This window comes from Hypanus sabinus, chromosome 7 (genome assembly GCF_030144855.1).
Source record: "Hypanus sabinus isolate sHypSab1 chromosome 7, sHypSab1.hap1, whole genome shotgun sequence".
NCBI lineage: Eukaryota > Metazoa > Chordata > Chondrichthyes > Myliobatiformes > Dasyatidae > Hypanus > Hypanus sabinus.
In genome coordinates, this window is record NC_082712.1 from 138155369 (window position 1) to 138175400 (window position 20032).

The following is a 20032-nucleotide window of genomic DNA, read 5'->3' on the forward strand; positions in this document are numbered from 1 at the left end:
CCTGAAAGAGAGACTAGGTTCTCCTAAAGACCAACAGGGCCATCTATTTACATACAGCCACGAGAGCCGGCCAAGATTTTGTCATGTCTGGTTCTCCTCGGTGTTAACTAAAGAGAATATCATTGATGTCCAATTAATGAGAATTAGAAGTTGTGAAACATAGAAATATAGAAAACCTATAGCACAATACAGGCCCTTTGGCCCACAAAGTTGTGCCGAACCAGTCCCTACCTTAGAAATTACTAGGCTTACCTATAGCCCGCTATTTTTCTAAGCTCCATGTACCTATCCAAAAGTCTTTTAAAAGGCCCTATCATATCCATCTCCACCACCATTGCCGGCAGCCCATTCCACACACTCACCACTCCCTGACTAAAAGAACTTACCCCTGACATCTCTGCTGTACCTACTCCCCAGCACCTTAAACCTATGTCCTCTTGTGGCAACCATTTCAGCACTGCAAAAAAGCCTCTGACTATCCACATGATCAATACCTCTCATCATCTTATACACCTCTATCAGGTCACCTCTCATCCTCCTTTGCTCCATAGAGAAAAGGCCAAGTTCACTCAACCTATTCTCATAAGCCATGACTGGGAAGTCATGGAATATATGCATATTGTGAGGAAGGGAATATTTATAACCATGAAGCACGTTAAGGTGGACAAATCCTAACTAAGAGCATCCCTGGACCTAATGGCAAGCCAGGGGATAAATTGTGGAAGCCCTTAGAGAGATATTTGTTTTGTTATTAGCCACTGGCGAGGTTCCAGAAGACTGGAGTGTGGCTGATATTGTCTCATTGTTCAAGAAATATAGCAAGGGATACTAAATTAGTGAAGCAGTTTATAATGAATTACAAAGAACATAAGAAATAGGAGCAGGAGTAAGCTATCTGGCCTGTCGAGCCTGCCCCACCATTCAATAAGATCATGGCTGATCTGTCCATAAACTCAGCTCCATCTACCTGCCTTTTCCCCATAACCCTTAATTCCCCTACTATGTAAAAATCCATTTAACTCTATCTTAAATATATTTAGTGAAGAAGCCTCAACTGCTTCCCTGGGCAGAGAATTCCACAGATTCACCACTCTCTGGAAAAACGGTTTCTCTTCATCTCTGTCCTAAATTTTCTCCCCTGAATCTTGAGGCAATGTCCCCTGGTTCTAGTCTCATCTACCAATGGAAGCAACTTTCCTACTTCTATCTTATCTATCCCTTTCATAATTTTATATGTTTCAATAAGACCTCCTCTTGTTCTTCTGAATTCAAAAGAGTATAGTCCCAGGTGACAATCACGCCGCGTAAGTTAACCCCTTCATCTCTGGAATCAACCTGGTAAACTTCCTCTGCACTGCCTCCAAAGCCAGTATATCCTTCCTCAAGTATGGAGTCCAGAACTGCACACAGTATTCCAGGTGCAGCCTCACCAGTACCCTGTATATTTGCAGCATGACCTCCCTGCTCTTGAATTCAATCCCTCTAACAATAAAAGCCAACATTCCGTTTGCCTTCTTAATAACCTGTTGTACCTGCAAGCCAACTTTTTGCGATTCATGCACAAGCACTCCCAAGTCCCTCTGCACATCAGCATGCTGCAATCTTTCACCATTTGAATAATAATCTGCTCTTCTGTTATTCCTTCCATAGTGGGTGATCTTGCACTTACCAAACGCTGTATTCCATCTGCCAGACCTTGGCCCACTCACTTAACCTATCTATATCCTTCTGCAGACTCTCCACATCCTCTGTACAATTTGCTTTCCAACTCAGTTTAGTGTCATCAGCAAATTTTGCTGTGCTACACTCAGTCCCCTCTTTCAAATCACCAATGTAAATGGTAAACAGCTGCGGGCCCAGCACTGACTGTTAACTGGAGAAACACCCATTTATACCAACTCTCTGCCTTCTATTGGTTAACCAATCCACTATCCATGCCAATACACTTCCTCCGACTTCATGCATCTGTATCTTATTTACAAGTCTCTCGTGCGGCACCTTATCAAACGCCTTCTGAAAATCCAAGTGTACGACATCCACCTGTTCCCCTCTATCCACTGCACTCATTAAGTCCTCAAAGAACTCCAGTAAGTTTGTCAAATAGGACCTGCCGTTTCTGAATCCATGCTGCATGCGTCTAATGGAACCCCTCCTTTCTAAATGTTTTGCTATTTCTTCCTTAATGACAGCTTCAAGCATTTTCTCGACTACAGATGTTAAGCTAACTGGCCTATAGTTGCCCGTCTTTTGCCTACATCCTTTTTTTAAAAAAGTGGTGTGACATTTGCTGTCTTCCAATCCGGGATCTGCTCAGAGTCTAGAGAATTTTGGTAAACAATTACTAATGCATCTACTATAACCTCCTCCAATTCCCTCAGCACCCTGGAATGCATCCCATCGGGACCAGGGGACTTTTCTACCTTCAGGCCCTCTAGTTTGCTCATCACTATCTCTTTAGTGACAATGATTTTATCGAGGTCCTCATCTCCCATTTCTTCCATAACACCATTCTTTGGCATATTAGACGTGTCCTCCACCATGAAGACTGACACACAATAGTCGTTCAATGCCTCAGCCATTTCCTTTTCACCCAATATCAATTTCCCCTTCTTGTCTTCCAAGGGACCTACGTTGACATTAGCCACCCTCTTCCGCGTTATATATTTATGAAAACTTTTGCACTTGTTTTTATATTTTGTGCTAATTTACTTTCATACTCGATCTGCCCTTCCCTTATTTCTTGATTAGTTCTTTATTGCCTTTTTAAAGTTTTTCCAGTCTCCCACTACTCTTTGTGACTTTGTACACATGAGCTTTTAGTTTGATACTATCTTTTATTTCCTTAGTTACCCAAGGCTGGCTCTCCCCACACTTACTGTCCTTACTTTTGACTGGAATATACTTTTGTTGAGCACTGTGAAAAATCTCTTTGAAAGTATTCCACTGTTCCTCAACTGTCCTACCAAATAGCCTGTGCTCCCAATCCACATTAGCCAATTCCTCCCTCTGACTGAATTTTCTTCAGTCAGTTGCCCAGTTTTACCTGAATATTATTTAAAATCACTGCAGGTATGGCAGTTGTCTTGTGAAATTATTTGAAATGTGTCATTTTATAGGTGGCTACTTGATTTGAGTAGCAAGTCTAATTTGGACACCTGTATTACTGTCTGAATGCTATACGTTTCAAAAAGTTTACACAAATTTCCTATGCATTAACTTGTGAAAGGCTTACTTTCATCTACTTAGTTTTAATAATTCATGGATGGTGTTGTGAGCACCTTGGTATTCCTAAACAGAGGAGTTCATTTTAAAAAAAATCTTTCATAAATGTGATTTTTAATGTAAGCTGTGCAGCATTTTGCTCTCAACTTGTTCAGAGTACAGTAAATTCCAGTTAATTGGGCCTCAGGTTAATCAAGGCAGACTCTCGTTTGGGACAACTCTTAAAGAGCAAAAGCTGTTGACGAGCAGTTTCTAACTAGTGCCAGTCACATGCACTTGTGTAGCCATTAGACACAACATAGTGTTTCGAGTGAACATTTCTAAAATAACATATTGAGTTCAACAATCAGCAATTTTTGTCACTGATGGTTGGCAAGGAAGAAGCAGTTAGACAATTCAGAACTATTTTGCTCTCTGTGGTTTCAAGCATTCAGGTTTGGAGATGACAGAAGAGGCCAGAAGTGAAAATGAAACTATTTCACTACTTCAAGTTAGAAACTATGGAGAAGTTGAAGGTATCGACAATCATCTTGAATGTTGCAATGAAAATGAAGATTTGGAGTATGCAATCATCAACAGTACATATGAAGGCAGTCCGTTATTTCCACTAGGTGTCTATTTTGATGAATACCTCTGTTGATAGTATTAGGAACTGATACACAGTTTTATAGTACTGCAGTAGTATTGTTAATGTCCTGATTTGTTCAGTATTTCATTTAAATACACAATTTGTTTCTCTTTGTCTTCTTTTATACCTTTTTAACTATTTCCATAACCATATAACCATATAACAATCACAGCACGGAAACAGGCCATCTCGGCCCTCCTAGTCCGTGCCGAACTCTTAATCTCACCTAGTCCCACCTAGTCGCACTCAGTCCATAACCCTCCACTCCTTTCCTGTCCATATACCTATCCAATATTACCTTAAATGACACAACTGAACTGGCCTCTACTACTTCTAGAGGAAACTCATTCCACACAGCTATCACTCTCTGAGTAAAGAAATACCCCCTCGTGTTTCCCTTAAACTTCTGCCCCTAACTCTCAAATCATGTCCTCTCATTTGAATCTCCCCTACTCTCAATGGAAACAGCCTATCCACGTCAACTCTATCTATCCCTCACAAAATTTTAAATACCTCGATCAAATCCCCCCTCAACCTTCTACGCTCCAATGAATAGAGACCTAACTTGTTCAACCTTTGGCTAATTGGGGCAGCCACATTGGGCCAAGGTATACTGGTCTCGATGTGACCCAATGAACCAAAATCCACTATATACGTATTTCCATAAATTATGAATCAAATTTATTCAATCCAAAATTGTTATATTTACTAAGGTTAGAGTCATGAAAGCTTGCATGAATTAAAATTGTCAATGTAGAAATATTTTACCTTTGTCGGGAATCATTTGTATGCAAAGAAATGTTGTTAATTGTTTGTCCTAGATTTCTGGAGAGCTGTGCCTTGCCTTCATTTAATTTTGGAAGTCCACATGAAATCAAAATTCCCACCCTTAAGTACAACCACTTAAAATGTAGCACCTTGCCGTATGCTACAACGTCTAATCTGAAATATTTGAAGACAGTATCTTTGCTAAAGTCGTATTTCCACGGCTTGTATATCAAACATGCAAGAAGTGATTTTTAAAATTGAACTGGGGCTCTATTTGACTGTGCATTTAAGGTGTGATTCTGCTGCCATGTTATCATTTGAGATGTATTAGAGCTGTTGGTGCTTCTTCTGGTTTCAAGGCACGTTGGCTGCCCTGCATACAAATTTCTTAGCTGCTCTGCATAATAAATTTCCAGTTGTCACTGTGTGATGCTGAGGCAGTCATGGTGCACAGTTAGAAAATTAGAAAGTTCATCCAGATTTTTTAATGTATTTTATAGTGAAGCTCACGACAATTATCAAAAAAGTTGTATTAAGGTTGTGTTATTTTTCTGGTAATAAATATAGTTGGAGTATTATAAGCAGTGCAACTATTATCTTAGAATAAATATCTGAAAAGGAATTTATTTTAAATTTATTCTGCCAATGATTTAAGCAGCCTAATCTTTCATTTCAGTAATTGACTTTAAGGTTTGTTTTATAACTATTATTTACAAAATGATAAGAGTGCAGAGTCATCAGTGATGACAAACTTATCATTTTCAAAAGGTTCTGGTCCTTGGCTAAATGTTTATGACAGGATGAGAGATATGCCCAGGTAAAATACTACAGATTAAAAGTAGAATAGAATTCTGCTGCCACTGATGAAACACAATGACACCAAAATATCTGGACTCGAGTGGCCGGATCTTTGGCAGTGGTACCACAGACAGTAGATGGTGTGTAAGTGCTGAGTAAGGAATGTGTGGTGGATTGTCTTATCAGTGCTATGGAAGATTGATACATTTGAGACAAGTTGTCAACAAGGTTGTCATTTTCTCCCTTCCATTGGTTCTCTCACCATCTACTATATTGGAAGTGCTGCTTATCAAGCTGGTCAGTAGTGGTGTATTTAATAAGACCATAAGACATAGCTGCAGAATTAGGCCATTCCGCCCATCGTGACTGCTCAGCCATTCCATCATAGCTGATCCCAGATACCACCTGCCTTCTTGCCATATCCTTTGATGTCCTGACCAATCAGGAACTATCAACTTCCATCTTAAATTTACCCAAGGACTTGGCCTCTACCGCAGTCTGTGACAGAGCATTCCACAGATTCACTACTCTTTGGCTAAAAACAAATTCTCCTTACCTCTGTTCTAGTAGGTCACCCCTCAATTTTGAGGCTGTGCCCTCTAGTTCTGGTATACCATAGGAAACACCCTCTCCACATCTGCCCTATCTTGTCCTTTCAGTTAGTCTAACCTCAGTAGTTCGGAAAGTGTTGGAGTCAATTATTAAATATAAAGTTTCAAGGTACTTGGAGACCAATGATAAAATAAGTTAAAGTCAGCATGATTTCTGAAGTGGGAAATCTTGCCTGACAAATCTGTTAAGAGTTCTTTGAGGAAGTAACAAGCAGGGTGGACAAAGAAGATACAGTGGATATATCATTAAGCTGGTCAGTAATGGTGTAACTGAGCTAGTTGTGTATCCTTTGATGCCCTTACTGATCGGGCTTCAATGAGATTCTCCCACCCCCCCTCGCTTTCCAAACGCTCCTCGTATGCTAACCTCTTCATTCCTGGAATCATCCTGGTGAACCTTCTCTGGACACTCTCCAATGTCAACATATTCTTTATGGGATACTGGCCCAAAACTGTTGACAATACTCCAAGTGCAGCCTGACTGGTGTCTTAAAAGCCTCAGCATTCCCTCCTTGCTTGTATATTCTATTCCCCTAGAAATAAATGCCAAAATTGCATTTCCACCACCTACCCTTCCACCTTTCTTTGTATCATCTGCAAACTTTGCAATAAAGCCATTAATTCCATTATTGAACTCATTGACAAACAATGTGAAAAGTAGTGGTCCAAATACTGACTCCTGAGGAACACCACTAGTCTCTGGCAGCCAGCCAGAAAAGACCCACTTTGTTCCCACACACTGCTTCCTGCCTGTCAGCCATTCCTCTAACCATGCCGGTATCTTTCCTGTAACACCATAGGATTTTACCTTGTTAAGCAGCCTTATGTGTGGCACCTTATCAAATGCCTTCTGAACATCCAAGTAAATGACATCCACATGAATTACATTAAGTGTGTGTGTGTGTGTGTATAACAAATTATATAAGTAGTATAAAATAGAATTGAAAAATTAGTGAGGCAGTGTTTGTCAGTTCAATGTCTATTCAGAAATTGGATGGCAGAGGGGAAGGTGATGTTCCTGAATCATTAAGTGTTTACCTTCAAGTTTCTGCAGCTCCTTCCTGATGGTAGCAATGAGAACAGGGTATGACCTCAGTAACAGGAGTTGATAAAGGTGGATGGCACCTTTTTGAGGCATAACTCTTTGAAGATGTCATGAATACTATGAAGGATAGTGCCCATGACAGATCCCTCCATAAGGACTATTGTGTGTTCCCTCATCTTACGCTTTCTGAAGTCTGCAGTCAGTTCTTTGGTCTTACTGATGTTGAGTACAAAGTTGTTGCTGCAAGACCACTGAACTAGCTGATAATCTTACTCCAGTACACCACCTTGTTGTCAACGAAATTATAGATGGCATTTGAGCTGTGCCTAGCCACACAGTCATGGGTATAGAGAGAGTAGAGCAGTGGCACATCCCTGATGTGCTCTAGTGTGGATTGCCAGCGAGGTGGAGATGTTATCACCAATCTGCACAGATTGTGGTTTTCCGGTTAGTAAGTCGAGGATCCAATTGTGGAGGTCTGATTATGGACTTCTGCTTAGGAAGTCAAGGATCTAGTTGCAGAGGGAGGTACAGAGGCCCAGGTTCTGGAGCTTTTCAATCAGAACTATAGGAATGACCATGTTAAACGCTGAGCTGTAGTCAGTAAACAGCATCCCAACATAGATACTTGTAGTATCCAGGTGATCCAAGGTCACTTGAAGAGCCAATGAGATCACATCTGCTGTAGACCTATTGTGGTGATAAGCAAGTTATAGAGGGCCCAGATCCTTTCCGTGACAGGAGTTAATTCTATCCATAACCAATCTCCCAGAGCACTTCAGCACTGATGAGAGTGCTACCAGATAATAGTCATCAAGGCCGCTCACCCTACTCTTCTTGGCAGTGGTATAATGGAGGAGGAAGATTTTGGACCAGATAGGAACTTACACCTGCAGAAATTAGTGCAGGTGAGAAAGGGTCTTTGAGCACCCCCACCAGTTGGTTGACATGTGTTTTCAGCCTTACTAGTTACTCCCTCAGTACCTGTTACCTGGTAAGGGTTCACCCTCTTGAAAGACAGCCTGACTTCAGAATCTGAGACTGAGATCACAGTTCACCGGTAAGAAGTATCAAACCGCAAAAGAAAAACAAACCATCTTGAATGACATTGGAATACAGCTGGGAAAAGTACATTGCAATCAGCAGGAGCCTGATTTACCACACCATGGAAATCCTGAAACCACATTTCCGGTGCCTAAGTAAATTAGTTTGCAGCATCGAATTGAACAGCGATATTAATCTGCAGACCATCATAGTCTTTTCCGATTGTCAACAAAAATGACCCAATGATATCTGTGGGTCATAAATGAAAAAAAAACAATGTACCCCACTCTTGGAGCTTTAAGCAGCACTTAACTATTACAGCTGTTCATTATTTTTCATCTAATTCTCAAAAAACAAGTCTAATTCTAGCTGGGAGCTTGTTAAGAATAACTAATGAGATTGGTTTTGGAAATTAAAAAGACTGAATATATAAGTGTGCACTTTTCTTACTGCACTAATTATTTCAGTACAGTGGCCGCAAACATCGCACTTTTATTCAGTCATTTCTTTGAAGTAGAGCATTGAAAAGGAGCAATTAGAAGTGCATGCCAAATGGGTGAACATGGGAATTCTATATAGGAAAAGCTCACAGTGACCATAAAACTCAGCCTCAGAGGACACTTCAGCAGCTTATCTGAGCTGGAGGGCAGAATTTGAAAAAAGATGCCAAGGGAAAGATGTTTACAACTGACTGGGGGGTAAAGACTGGGAGCGATGTACCACTTTATCCCCGATCTCCGAAACATCAGAGAATCCAGTGTGCCAAATATTCATGCCTGAAGAGTAATTGTCATGTAGCGCTGTGTGGCGCCATTTTTTGCACTCCAGCTCTGCCTGCAGCAATAAGATTGTATAATTGATTAACTTTTTTAGTGCAGAGGGAAATGCATTCATTAGGTTTCTGGGCAAAAGTTCATTTACTTTGCATTGTACCACCGGTTCTCAAATTCCTTGTTGGCTTAATACTTGAGATGATGGATGGAAGCTCTATAATATTCTCTGGTGCTGTACAGGATTCTTGGGTACTTGCTTGACTCATAAATATTGATCGGTGCCTGTGTGACTTTTGTAACCTTTAATGTTGTTGGCAGTTAATCATTCCTGTTACTTAGAGTCTGCTGTTGCTGTGTTATTGTTCAATATCGTATGGTTACTTTAACATTACTGCTGCTCTATGCAGAATAGTTCATTTAAATCCTCTCTCCCTGTGTTGTGAATGGCTTCTGGCAAACTTCATCAAACAGGTTTGATGGAAATCTGAGGCTGTGTTGATTTGTTCTGTGTTTAATATTAAGCTTGCAACTGCTCCAGCTGATTAATGTAACTGTGATGTGGAGAGCCCTAATGTGACAAAAAACATGCCTGTTTAAAGTATTGCTTTCTTCATGGCAGTTAAGTTCAGCAAATGATGTTTGATCTTTGAAGCAGTGTCCTTTTTTAGCTTAAATTATTCTTTTTAAGTATAATCAGATATACACCAGTATAAATTTGATTTCTACTAGTATTGTCCAGAATGTTTTATGATTCTGCAATATACTTTTGTGAGGTTTGCATGGTGTGTATTTAAGTATACTTTCTGGTGTGACATCATCATGTGTCTGAACAGGCTTTTGAGGTATGCTGTTTGAGAAAATTGTCTCGTATTGCAATGGAGTGATGTGTAATTGACTTGGTCATGTCACAAGCTCTCACACTGCTGTTATCAGTTAGTTGTGAACTGTTCATTTCTGGTTCATAACCTCTTCAACATGGAGACAACCATGTTGAGGCACCTGGTAGGCACTGTTGTGGCCTGATACTATAAGTAATAGACTTTATAAATCCAGTCGGGTATTTTGGATGTTTTGTCAAATGACTGATTATGATTGAATACAATTACTTTGTTGTGGATGAAATTCATTATTAGACGGTACCTGTCCTGTGTGCGTGAGAGAGAGTGAGCAAGACTGACTTCCATATATTGTATTTCTCACTTACACAGGACTCTGAATGGGATTTGCTTCAATAATCACTGTAAGGAATCCATCCTGGGTACTGTCTTCACTTAAATTGCAAGCGGTCCTTTACATTAAATATTGCTCGCATAGATGCACCATCAATAACTCTCTGAGATATCGGCTTTTATTGACTGGAAGAAGGAACAAGCAGTAGTTGACCACCATACTACATCCTGGAGACTGAGGGCAGGGCTCAGGCCTCAATCGCCTTTATACCGGGGTCTGTGGAAGGAGCCACGGTCAGTGGCAGGGGGCCACAGGAGCAGTCAGCGGGGGGGGGGGGGGGTGTGTCCAGACAGGTATATGTAGTTCACCACATTCACCCCCCCCTTTGTTTTAAAAAACAGTCCCCATGGGGCGAAGTTTCTTACAAGTATATTTACAGGTTAAGTCTAACAGGTGGTCGAATCTGTCGCTGCGATCTATGTAGCACCAGCTGTGATTGCACAGATGCCGATGGTGATCGCACCAGAGACGGTGGTTGTGCTGGTTCCGGCCTAACTGGAGGTGTCAGCCCACTAGGCGTCAGTGATCCCTCATGCGTGTGCAAGACACCCGGTATAGGAGTGTCGTGAGGAGTCTGTGTAGGGCTCGGTGTGCATGGTGTCACCTCGGGTACAGGGTCCATAGTTACCGTGGAGTGTTCGGGGTAGTGGTCTGCCGCTCCTGCAGGCGCCAGGTCGCGGACAGAGACCTTGTCCTCCCGCCCATCAGGTAAGACCACGTAAGCATACTGGGGGTTTGCATGTAGAAGGTGAACCCTCTCGACCAGCAGGGAGTATTTATTGCTCCTCACATGTTTCCGGAGCAGCACTGGCCTTGGGGACGTCAGCCAAGCTGGTAGGGTGGTCCCAGTGGCAGACTTCCTGGGAAAAGAGAATAGGCGCTCGTGAGGGGTGGCATTGGTGGATGTACATAACAGGGAGCGGATAGAGTGGAGTGCCTCGGGGAGGACCTCGTGCCATCAAGAGACTGGCAACCCTTTTGACTTAAGGGCTAAAAGTGTGGCCTTCCACACTGTGGCATTCTCCCGCTCCATCTGTCCATTTCCCCGGGGATTATAGCTCGTGGTCCTACTAGTAGCAATGCCCCTAGCCAGCAGGTACTGGCGGGCGCAGCTCGTCACTCATAAAGGAGGACTCTCTGTCACTGGATATAGCAGGGATATCCAAACAGAGTGAAGAGCTGGCACAGGGCTTTTATGATGGACGTGGTAGTGGTGTCGGGGCAGGGGATGGCAAAGGGGAACCGCGAGTACTCGTCGCTAATGTTGAGAAAGTAGACATTGCGGTCGGTGGAGGGAAGGGGGCCCTTAAAGTCAACACTCAGTCGCTCAAAGGGGCAGGTGGTCTTGATAAGTTGTGCCTGTTCAGGATGGTAGAAGTTCTGTTTGCACTCAGCGCAGACTTGGCAGTCCCTGGTCATCGTCCTGATGTCCTCAAAGGAGTACGGCAGGTTCCGGGCTTACACAAAATGGTAAAATCGGGTGACCCCCGGGTGGCAAAGATGTGCATGGAGGGTGTATAGCTGGTCGAGCTGTGCGCTGGCACACGCTCCCCGGGATAGGGCATCAGGGGGCTCATTGAGGCTTCCAGGCTGGTACAGGATATCATAGTTGTAGGTGGAGAGTTCTATTCTCCACCGCAATATTTTATCATTTTGATTTTGCCCTCTGTTGGTTGCTGAACATGAACGCAACCGAGCGCTGGTCGGTCAGCAAGGTGAACCTTTTGCCGGCGAGATAGTGCCTCCAGTGCCTAATAGCTTCCACTATGGCCTGGGCTTCTTTCTCCACCGTGGAGTGCCGAATTTCAGGGCCTAGAAGGGTATGAGAGAAGAATGCTACTGGCCTGCCTGCCTGATTGAGGTTAGCAGCCAGCGCGAAATCGGAGGCGTCACTCTCTACTTGGAAGGGAATGGTCTCGTCCACGGCATGCATCGTAGCTTTGGCAATGTCCCCTTCAATGCAGCTGAAGGCCGCATGGGCCTCAGCAGAGAGGGGAAAAGTGGTAGACTTGACCAGGGGGTGGGCCTTGTCTGTGTAATGGGGGACCCATTGGGCGTAATAGGAAAAGAAGCCCAGGCACTGTCTGAGGGCTTTGAGGGTGGTGGGAAGAGGGAGTTCTAACAGGGGGCGCATACGGTCGGGATCAGGGCCAATGACCCCGTTTTCCATGACATACCCAAGGATAGCGAGTCGGGTGGTTCCGAACACACACGTCCCTATTATAAGTAAGGTTCAGGGCTTTGGCCACTTGGAAAAATTGTTGGAGGTTGGCGTTGTGATCCGGCCAGTCGTGACCACAGATGGTGATGTTATCCAGATATGGAACGTGGCCTTCAGTTTGCACTGGTCCACCATCTGGTCCATTTCCCTCTGGAAGACCGAGACACCATTTGTGACACCAAATGGGACGCGCAGGAAGTGATAGAGCCTGCTGCCCGCCTCGAAGCTGGTGTAGGGGCGGTCCTCTGGGTGGATGGGGAGCTGGTGATAAGCGGATTTCAGATCTATTGTCGAGTACCCTTGTACTGAGCTATCTGGTTGACCATATCAGCGATGCGGGGTAGGGGGTATGCGTCAAGCTGCGTGAACCAAGCTGTGATGGTTTGACTATAGTCCACGGCCATCCTATTTTTCTGCCCGGTTCGAACATCAACCACCTGGGCCCTCCAAGGACTTGTGCTTGGCTCAATGATCCCCTCCCTGAGCAGCCGCTGCACCTCTGACTGAATGAAGGCCCTGTCCCCCGCACTGTACCTCCTGCTTTTAGTTGCCACAGCTTTACAGTCGGGGGTCAGGTTGGCGAACAGCGGTGGGGGAGGGATCTTGAGGGTGGAGAGGCTGCAAATGGTGTCAGTAGCGCAGATGTTGGCATGGTGCTGGGTGGGATGTGCGGGTCGGTGTGTGTGTGTGGTCAGTAGCGGGGTATATGACAAAGTCCCACAAAACTGAGGATTCCTGACAGTGAGTGGTGGGAGGGGCCCATCATATGCCATAGTCACACTTTCGAGGTAGCTCTGGAAGTCCAGTCCCAATAGCACAGGTGCGCACAGTTGAGGCATGACCAGTAGCGCAAAGTCCCGATATTCTGTGCCCTGCACCACCAATGTCGCTACACAACCCACCTGGATGTCTGTGGAATATGACCCAGAAGCCATAGTGACCCTCTGGCTTACCGGCCATGTCACGAGTCCGCAGCATTGCACTGTGTCCGGGTCAATAAAACTCTCCGTGCTGCCCATGTCAAACAGGCAGCTAGGCCTGTGCCCCTCCACTAGGATGTCCATCATTGACCTTGCAAGCTGGTGTGGGGCGCTTTGGTCGAGGGTTACGGAGGCCAGAGTTGAACTACCGTCTTGGTGCCCGGTAAGCACCGGTGGGTAGGGGGCAGGGCGTGTTGGCGCCGACAAAGATGGCCACCCCATCTGGGCATGCAAGATGGCGGCCCCCATGCCTCGCACGAGGCAGGCAGGCAAGATGGCGTTCCCCATGCCTCACATGCAGCGCTGCCCGACCCTGCTCGTGGTTCAGACTTACAGACCCTGGCGAAATGGCCCTTCTTCCCGCAGCTGGAGCAGGTCACTTCTTGGGCCGGGCAGTGTTTTTGGGGGTGCTTTTCGAGTCCGCAGAAGTAACACTGCACGGGCTTGGGATTGGCAGCAGCTGTGGTAGGGTTCGGGGAGTTCGTGGGCTCGCAACTGGCAGCGGCGTTGGCGAATTCGCTCACGGGTGGCGGGGTCTGAGGTATCCATGGAACCGGTGGGGGATTGCATGGCTGGACAGCGTCAGCGTTGTGCAGAGCAGCCTCCAGCGTGTCGGCCATCTCGATCGCCGAGCGTAATGTAAGATCGGCATTTTCCATTAGCCGCTGGCACACATACACTGATCTGATCCCTGTAGCAAAGGCGTCTCGTACGAGGAGCTCTGCATGCTATTCCGCCATGAGAGCTTTGCAGTCGCGAGTTCGCACGAGTGTCTGTAGGGCTCGGAGAAACTCGGCGCTTGACTCTCCAGCCCGCTGTCATTGCGTAGCTAAGTCATGTCTTGCGTAGACAGTGTTCACCGGCCGCAGGTACTGTCTTTTGAGGGCATCCAGTGCCCCTTGGTAAGTCGGCAGGTCTCTGATAAGTGAGTAAACTTTCGGGGTGACCCTCGAGAGGAGAATTCTGTGCATAACAGCGGGCTCAGTCGCGCTAACCTCCTCCAAGTATGATTGGAAGCATGCAAGCCAGAGTTCAAAGACGCTTCAGGGGCTTGCGGGTCCAAATCCAATTTTTCCGGATGTAAAGTACTTTCCATGTTTTAAAACTTCCAGTCAATAAAATTGATGCACCATCAATAACTCACTGAGACGTGAGGTGAGATATCGGCTTTTATTGACTGGAAGAAGGAACAAGCAGTAGTTGACCACCATAATACATCCTGGAGACTGAGGGCAGGGCTCAGGCCTCAATCGCCTTTAGACCGGGGTCTGTGGGAGGAGCCATGGTCAGTGGGAGGGGCCACAGGAGCAGTCAGCCGGGGGGGGGGGGGGGCATGTCCAGACAGGTATATGTAGTTCACCATACACATTTTGACTCTAGATTTTCAATAGTTATACTTGGGTGATCACTTGCAGAAGTTCAGTGGGTTAGTTCTATCCACAACTTGCAATACACTTAAGTTTGACCTCAGTCCACATCTTCTGATACAAAAAAAATCACGCCATGACAACTGGATTGTACCTTTTCCAGTTTGTTTGCTGCAAGTCCATCAATTGTTCAACATAGGAATGTCTGATGTTGAATCATTATCAGAACAAAAATGTTTTGAGGTGAAGTTTGGGTTTATTAGCATTCTGTCGATTTTATAAATGGGTTTTACTGTCATGTTGATTTGGAAAATCAGCACTTTCAGAGGCACAGCTAGCCAGATGTGCCTGCTTCACCTTTTTTACTTTATTGACTTGTGAAGCTTTGACAACAGTATTTTGGAGGGAAACCGTTAAATTACAAATGTACGCTATTTAAAGTTTCTGAACAGCTTCCAAGCTTCCTCTCACTTTCATCTATTTCCAAAGCTGAGGAAGTCTGTAACTAGAAGGCATAGGTTTCAGGTAATGCACACAAAATGCTGGAGGTGGGGGGAAGAAATTTATAACAGATCTTGGAGACAAGTTAATATTAGTCTAATAACAGTGGCATAAAAGTTTGAGTCTTTGAATCTGATGGTATTGTGTTTAGGCAACCAACAACCAATTCAGCCCCTTAAGAATGTTGTATGTTTCAATGAGATTACCTCTCAGTCTTCATTATTCAGATGATTATAGACACAAAATTAACAACTAGAAGACCTCAGTGGGTCAGGCACGAACAATGGCGAGAAATGGGCAATTGACATTTCAAATTGTGACCCTTCATTTGGATTATTTCCAAATTATTGGCCTAATTTGCTTAATCTCTCCTCATATGACAGACCTGCCACCCCAGAAATCAATCTGATGAACCGTGGCTGATCATATTTACGTAAGGAGACAGGATCTGCACACAATATCCTAATTGTGTTCTCTGCTGGTTCCCATGTTACTAGAGCAATGAAACTACTCTTAGCCGAAAATTGCTGTTGCTTGAAATCTGAAATAAAAAGACAAAATTATGAAATTATTTGTCAGGTCAGTCTGCATCAGTGGGAAGAGAAACAGACTGAATGGTTCAAAGTGAAGGCCATTTGTTAGATTTTCATCAAATCTGACAAAAGGGCTTCACATCGAAATGTTAATTCTTCTTCTCTATCCAATTATGGTGCTGGACTTTTGAGTATTTCCAGCATCTTTTGTTTTCCTTTTAACTGCCCTGAATTTTTATTGCAGAAGTATTAGAGTGCCTGTTATTTGCCTTCCAAACGTGTTGTCATACTTGCATGTTAACATTCATTGAATTGTGGACAGAGACACCAAGATCCCTTTGAAGGCCGACAGCTTTCAACCACTTGACCATTTAAGACTTTCTAATTTAATCAAAGTGAGTGACCTCACATTTCTCCTCAAGTAAGACCATAAGTCATAAGACAGAAATAGGCCATTTGGCCCATCAAGTCTACTCTACCATTCCATGGCTGATTTATTATCTCTCTGAATCCCATTAGAGTCATAAGAGACATTCTGCTGGAGGATTTCGGCAAGTTGAGCGGTATCTTTGGAAGAAAGGCATTATTAATATTTTACATTGAAACCCTGCATTAGAATTCAAAATTCCTTTCACCCCCAAAGATGCTATTCAACCCAGTGAGGTCCTCTCACAGGTGAGTGTTGTTCTAGTCTCCTGGGTCTCACATTCCTCCTTATAATTTTCCATCTTCCACATTGCTTTCCCTTCATTTAAGCTGCCTTATCGTCCTGAAATGCCTCTGCAACAACCTGGCTGATATCATCAGCGAACCTAAACATATCATGTTTGATTCTCCTCATTCAAATCATTGCTTGCGATTGCCACGGTAGTGTAGTGGCATTACAGCTCGAGGCATCGGAGTTCAATCACAAAGTCATCTATGAGGAGTTGGTATGTCCTCCCCTTGAACACGTGGGTTTCCTCTGGCTGCTCTGGTTTCCTCCCACAGTCCAAAGATGTTGGTTAGTTGGTCATGATAAATTGTCCCGTGATGAGGCTAGGGTTACATTGGTGGGTTCACAAGATCACAAGACAAAGGAGCAGAAGTAGGCCATTCGGCACTCCACCATGAGCTAAACTATTCTGTCTAGTTCCAATTTCTAGGTTTTTTCCCATATTCCTTGATACCCTGACTAATCAGATACCTGTCAATCTCCTCCTTAAAATCCTTCAATGATTGGGCCTCCACAGCTGTATGTGGCAACAGGTTCCATAAATCCACGACCTTCTGGCTAAAAAATTTCTCCTCATCTCTGTTTTAAATGAGTACCCTCTAATTCTAAGACTGGGACCTCTGGTCCTGAACTCACCCACCAAGGGAAACAGCCTTTCAACATCTACTCTGTCCAACCCTTTCAACATTCGAAATGTTTCTATGAGATCCCCTCTCATTCTTCTATACTCTAATGAATACAATCCAAGAGCCAATAAACGCTCCTCATATGTTAGTCCCTACATTCCAGGAATCATCCTAGTGAATCTTCTCTGAACTCTCTCCAACATCAGCACATCCGTTCTAAGATAGGGGGCCCAAAACTGCACACAGTATTCCAAATGGGGTCTCACCAGTGCCCCATAGAGCCTCATAAATGCCTCCTTACTCTTATACACTATTCCTCTTGAAATGAATGCCAACATAGCATTTGCTTTCCTTACTGCCAATCAAACCTGGTTGCTGGCAGCGTGGCTCGAAGGGCCTGTTCTACAGCATCTTGAAATAGATAAATAACTGCTAGAACATCACCAGTTGTCACTGTGGGCTTTAAAAACAACATTAGTATGACATATTATAATAGGCTTTCAAATAGTTGAAATGAATCATTTCAAATGCTTCACCCTTTATATTCAATTCTTGCAACCTCAGAATAATTCCAACTGATTTGTCAAATTTTCCCTAAGTCCATGTTTACTCTACTTCATGCCGCTGTTATTTTCTATTCTGCCCTGCTGCTGAAATAATGACATTTGTTCTTGGAAGAAAAGTGTTTCTTTTTCCACAAGTTCAAATCTCATAATTTTATCTCACTGTTGCTCCTGCCTTTCTAAAATTTAAGTTTGTTCTAAGTTGGGAAATCTAGTGAAATTCAGGATGTAGGTTTTGGACCATGAAGGCTGTAAGGAAAAAGGGGAAATGATAAGTAAGCTTTGCTCATGCCAGGCCAATCTCTATCCTGTTTCCTCGCGAAGGCACTGATATGGTTTGGACACCTTCATGATCATATTTGACTGCTCAAGTCTGAGAACCAAGCTGAAATACATCTTCACTTGATATTCATGCATTGCACACTTTGCACTAAGTCACTGGACGGAGCTTGGGAGCAGTAGATTCAGGTGATTTTATTTCCTTGATGCTTGTTGGTGCCTTTCCTGCTTTTCTCTGAAAGAGATTGAAAACAAGCCGGAATTTATGCAGTTTATTTAGCAGAGGTGTAAAAGGGCTGACACCAAGACTGCAAAAGGTAAGTGAAAATTACCAAATGGGAAAGATATCAAACTGTCACTAGCATTCATAAGGACTGCACATGCAATTATTGAAAAGTGACAACAAATGGACTGATTATGACTGTTGTTTCACACATGATCACTCAAGCTTGTGATGAAACGCCAAGTGACTCATGTTGCCATCATTGTTGTGTGAAGAAATAATTGTGTTCTTCGAATTCTGACATTTTATGTTCAGCAGTTATGATTTGCTATTTAAACTTTTACGTTGTCATGCCTTTCAGCCTCTCACCTACCCAGACTCTTCCACATCGGACAGCCAATCCATCTCAGCCTTATTCAGAGAATTACCAAACTCTGCCAAAGAATATCGGGCAAGCTCCAGAAAGCTCTCCTCCTCCGCACCATAACCTGCCAAGTGACTACAAGTATGCCCAGGATCGTGTTTCCCACTTGAAAATGACACACGAAGATCGCAAGGCCACAAAGGAGGGCACTGTTTGGCAACTGTATGAGTGGCAGCAGAGACAGCAGTTTAAGCATGGCAGTCCAACTGCTTCAGTCTATCCCTCACATGCCACGGACTTCAACTCTGGATTACCAAAATCTGCCTTTGATTTTCCTCGCTCAATCTCTGTCCCCCCATCTCCTTCGGACATCCCACCACCAGGTCCTCCAAAAGCCCTGTCACCCAGAAGACCTCACACTCCTGCAGAAAGAGTCACTGTCAAACCCTCAAAAGAAAGGTCTTTAGAGATCTTGTTAACAGGATCACCGAGAAGAGCACGTGGCCCTTTGGCTAAGGTAGAGCTCCTGATAAACCTTGTTTTCCCTATTTTTCCTAAATAATGATTAGTAAGATGATGTTTGAAATTATAAGAACTAGCCTTGAACCTTTGATATATTCTGACCAAGATAATCCTATGTAGATGAAGAGGAGTCACTTCTCTTAGTGGATATGAAAATCAGCTTGGGTTTCAGTTTCAAGTCATTGATCCAGGAGAAAAAGTAGTCAGCTGACAATCTGAGGTGAAAAAATAAATGGGTATGAAATCAAAACTCAAAGTTTACACTCCCTCTGTTATGATCTCTAGCCCATTGACTCACTGGGAGTTTGTGGGCATAAAAATGGAGAATCCCAACTGCCTACAATGTGGTGTAATGCAACTTAGAGATTTTCTTTTCTGAATGTGACAATGCATTCTGAACAATGGTTGCATTTACATTGACTACTTTATCATAACTCAACCAATGGTATATACCTTGCCTTGCTAGAATGCTGATTAACCATGCAGCTTAAGCTTGTTTCTAATATAATCCACATCATTTGCTTTATAAATCATGTAACTCATCAGCAAAAAATACAATCAATCTGCATTAACCTAGCGTTCTTTTTTTCTTTGGCAGAGTTCAACACACATTGATAGACGCTCTATGCCTCCCATGGGTTACATGACCCACACTGTTAGTGCTCCTAGTTTGCATGGAAAGACGGTACGTACAAATAATGAAGAATCTTTTAATTATATTACAAAATTGAGGTGGATGGGCTAAAATAATTCCTCAGTCAGCTTCATTGCAGCTGCTCCCCGAGTTGAAACAGTTCCACCCTATAATGTAGGGTGAGAAATCGCAAGTTAAATTTCCTAATTAAGTTCCCATTAATGTATGTGGTTTCACTCTTAATCAAAATTATCTTTTGGGGAAAATTGCTCACATTTTATTCTACTGCACAAATATTTTTTATACGCTATGTAAGAGTAATTGTTATTTTTTAGGAGGATAAGTTGAAGACCAGATGTTTTACTCCCATTAAAATTAGCCTGTT

General features: G+C 43.5%; 1 protein-coding gene across 9 annotated transcripts in view; it reads left to right on the forward strand.

Annotated features, from left to right (window-relative positions):
- The window catches only part of plekha7b (pleckstrin homology domain containing, family A member 7b), a 422578-nt gene that overhangs the window by 327331 nt on the left and 75215 nt on the right, over positions 1–20032 (forward strand). For all 9 annotated transcript variants that reach the window (XM_059975737.1, XM_059975738.1, XM_059975736.1 and 6 more), the window contains 2 exons: positions 18489–19008; positions 19612–19698. In XM_059975737.1, the coding sequence (XP_059831720.1) occupies positions 18489–19008; positions 19612–19698 (607 nt within the window). The remainder of the gene's footprint in view (positions 1–18488; positions 19009–19611; positions 19699–20032) is intronic.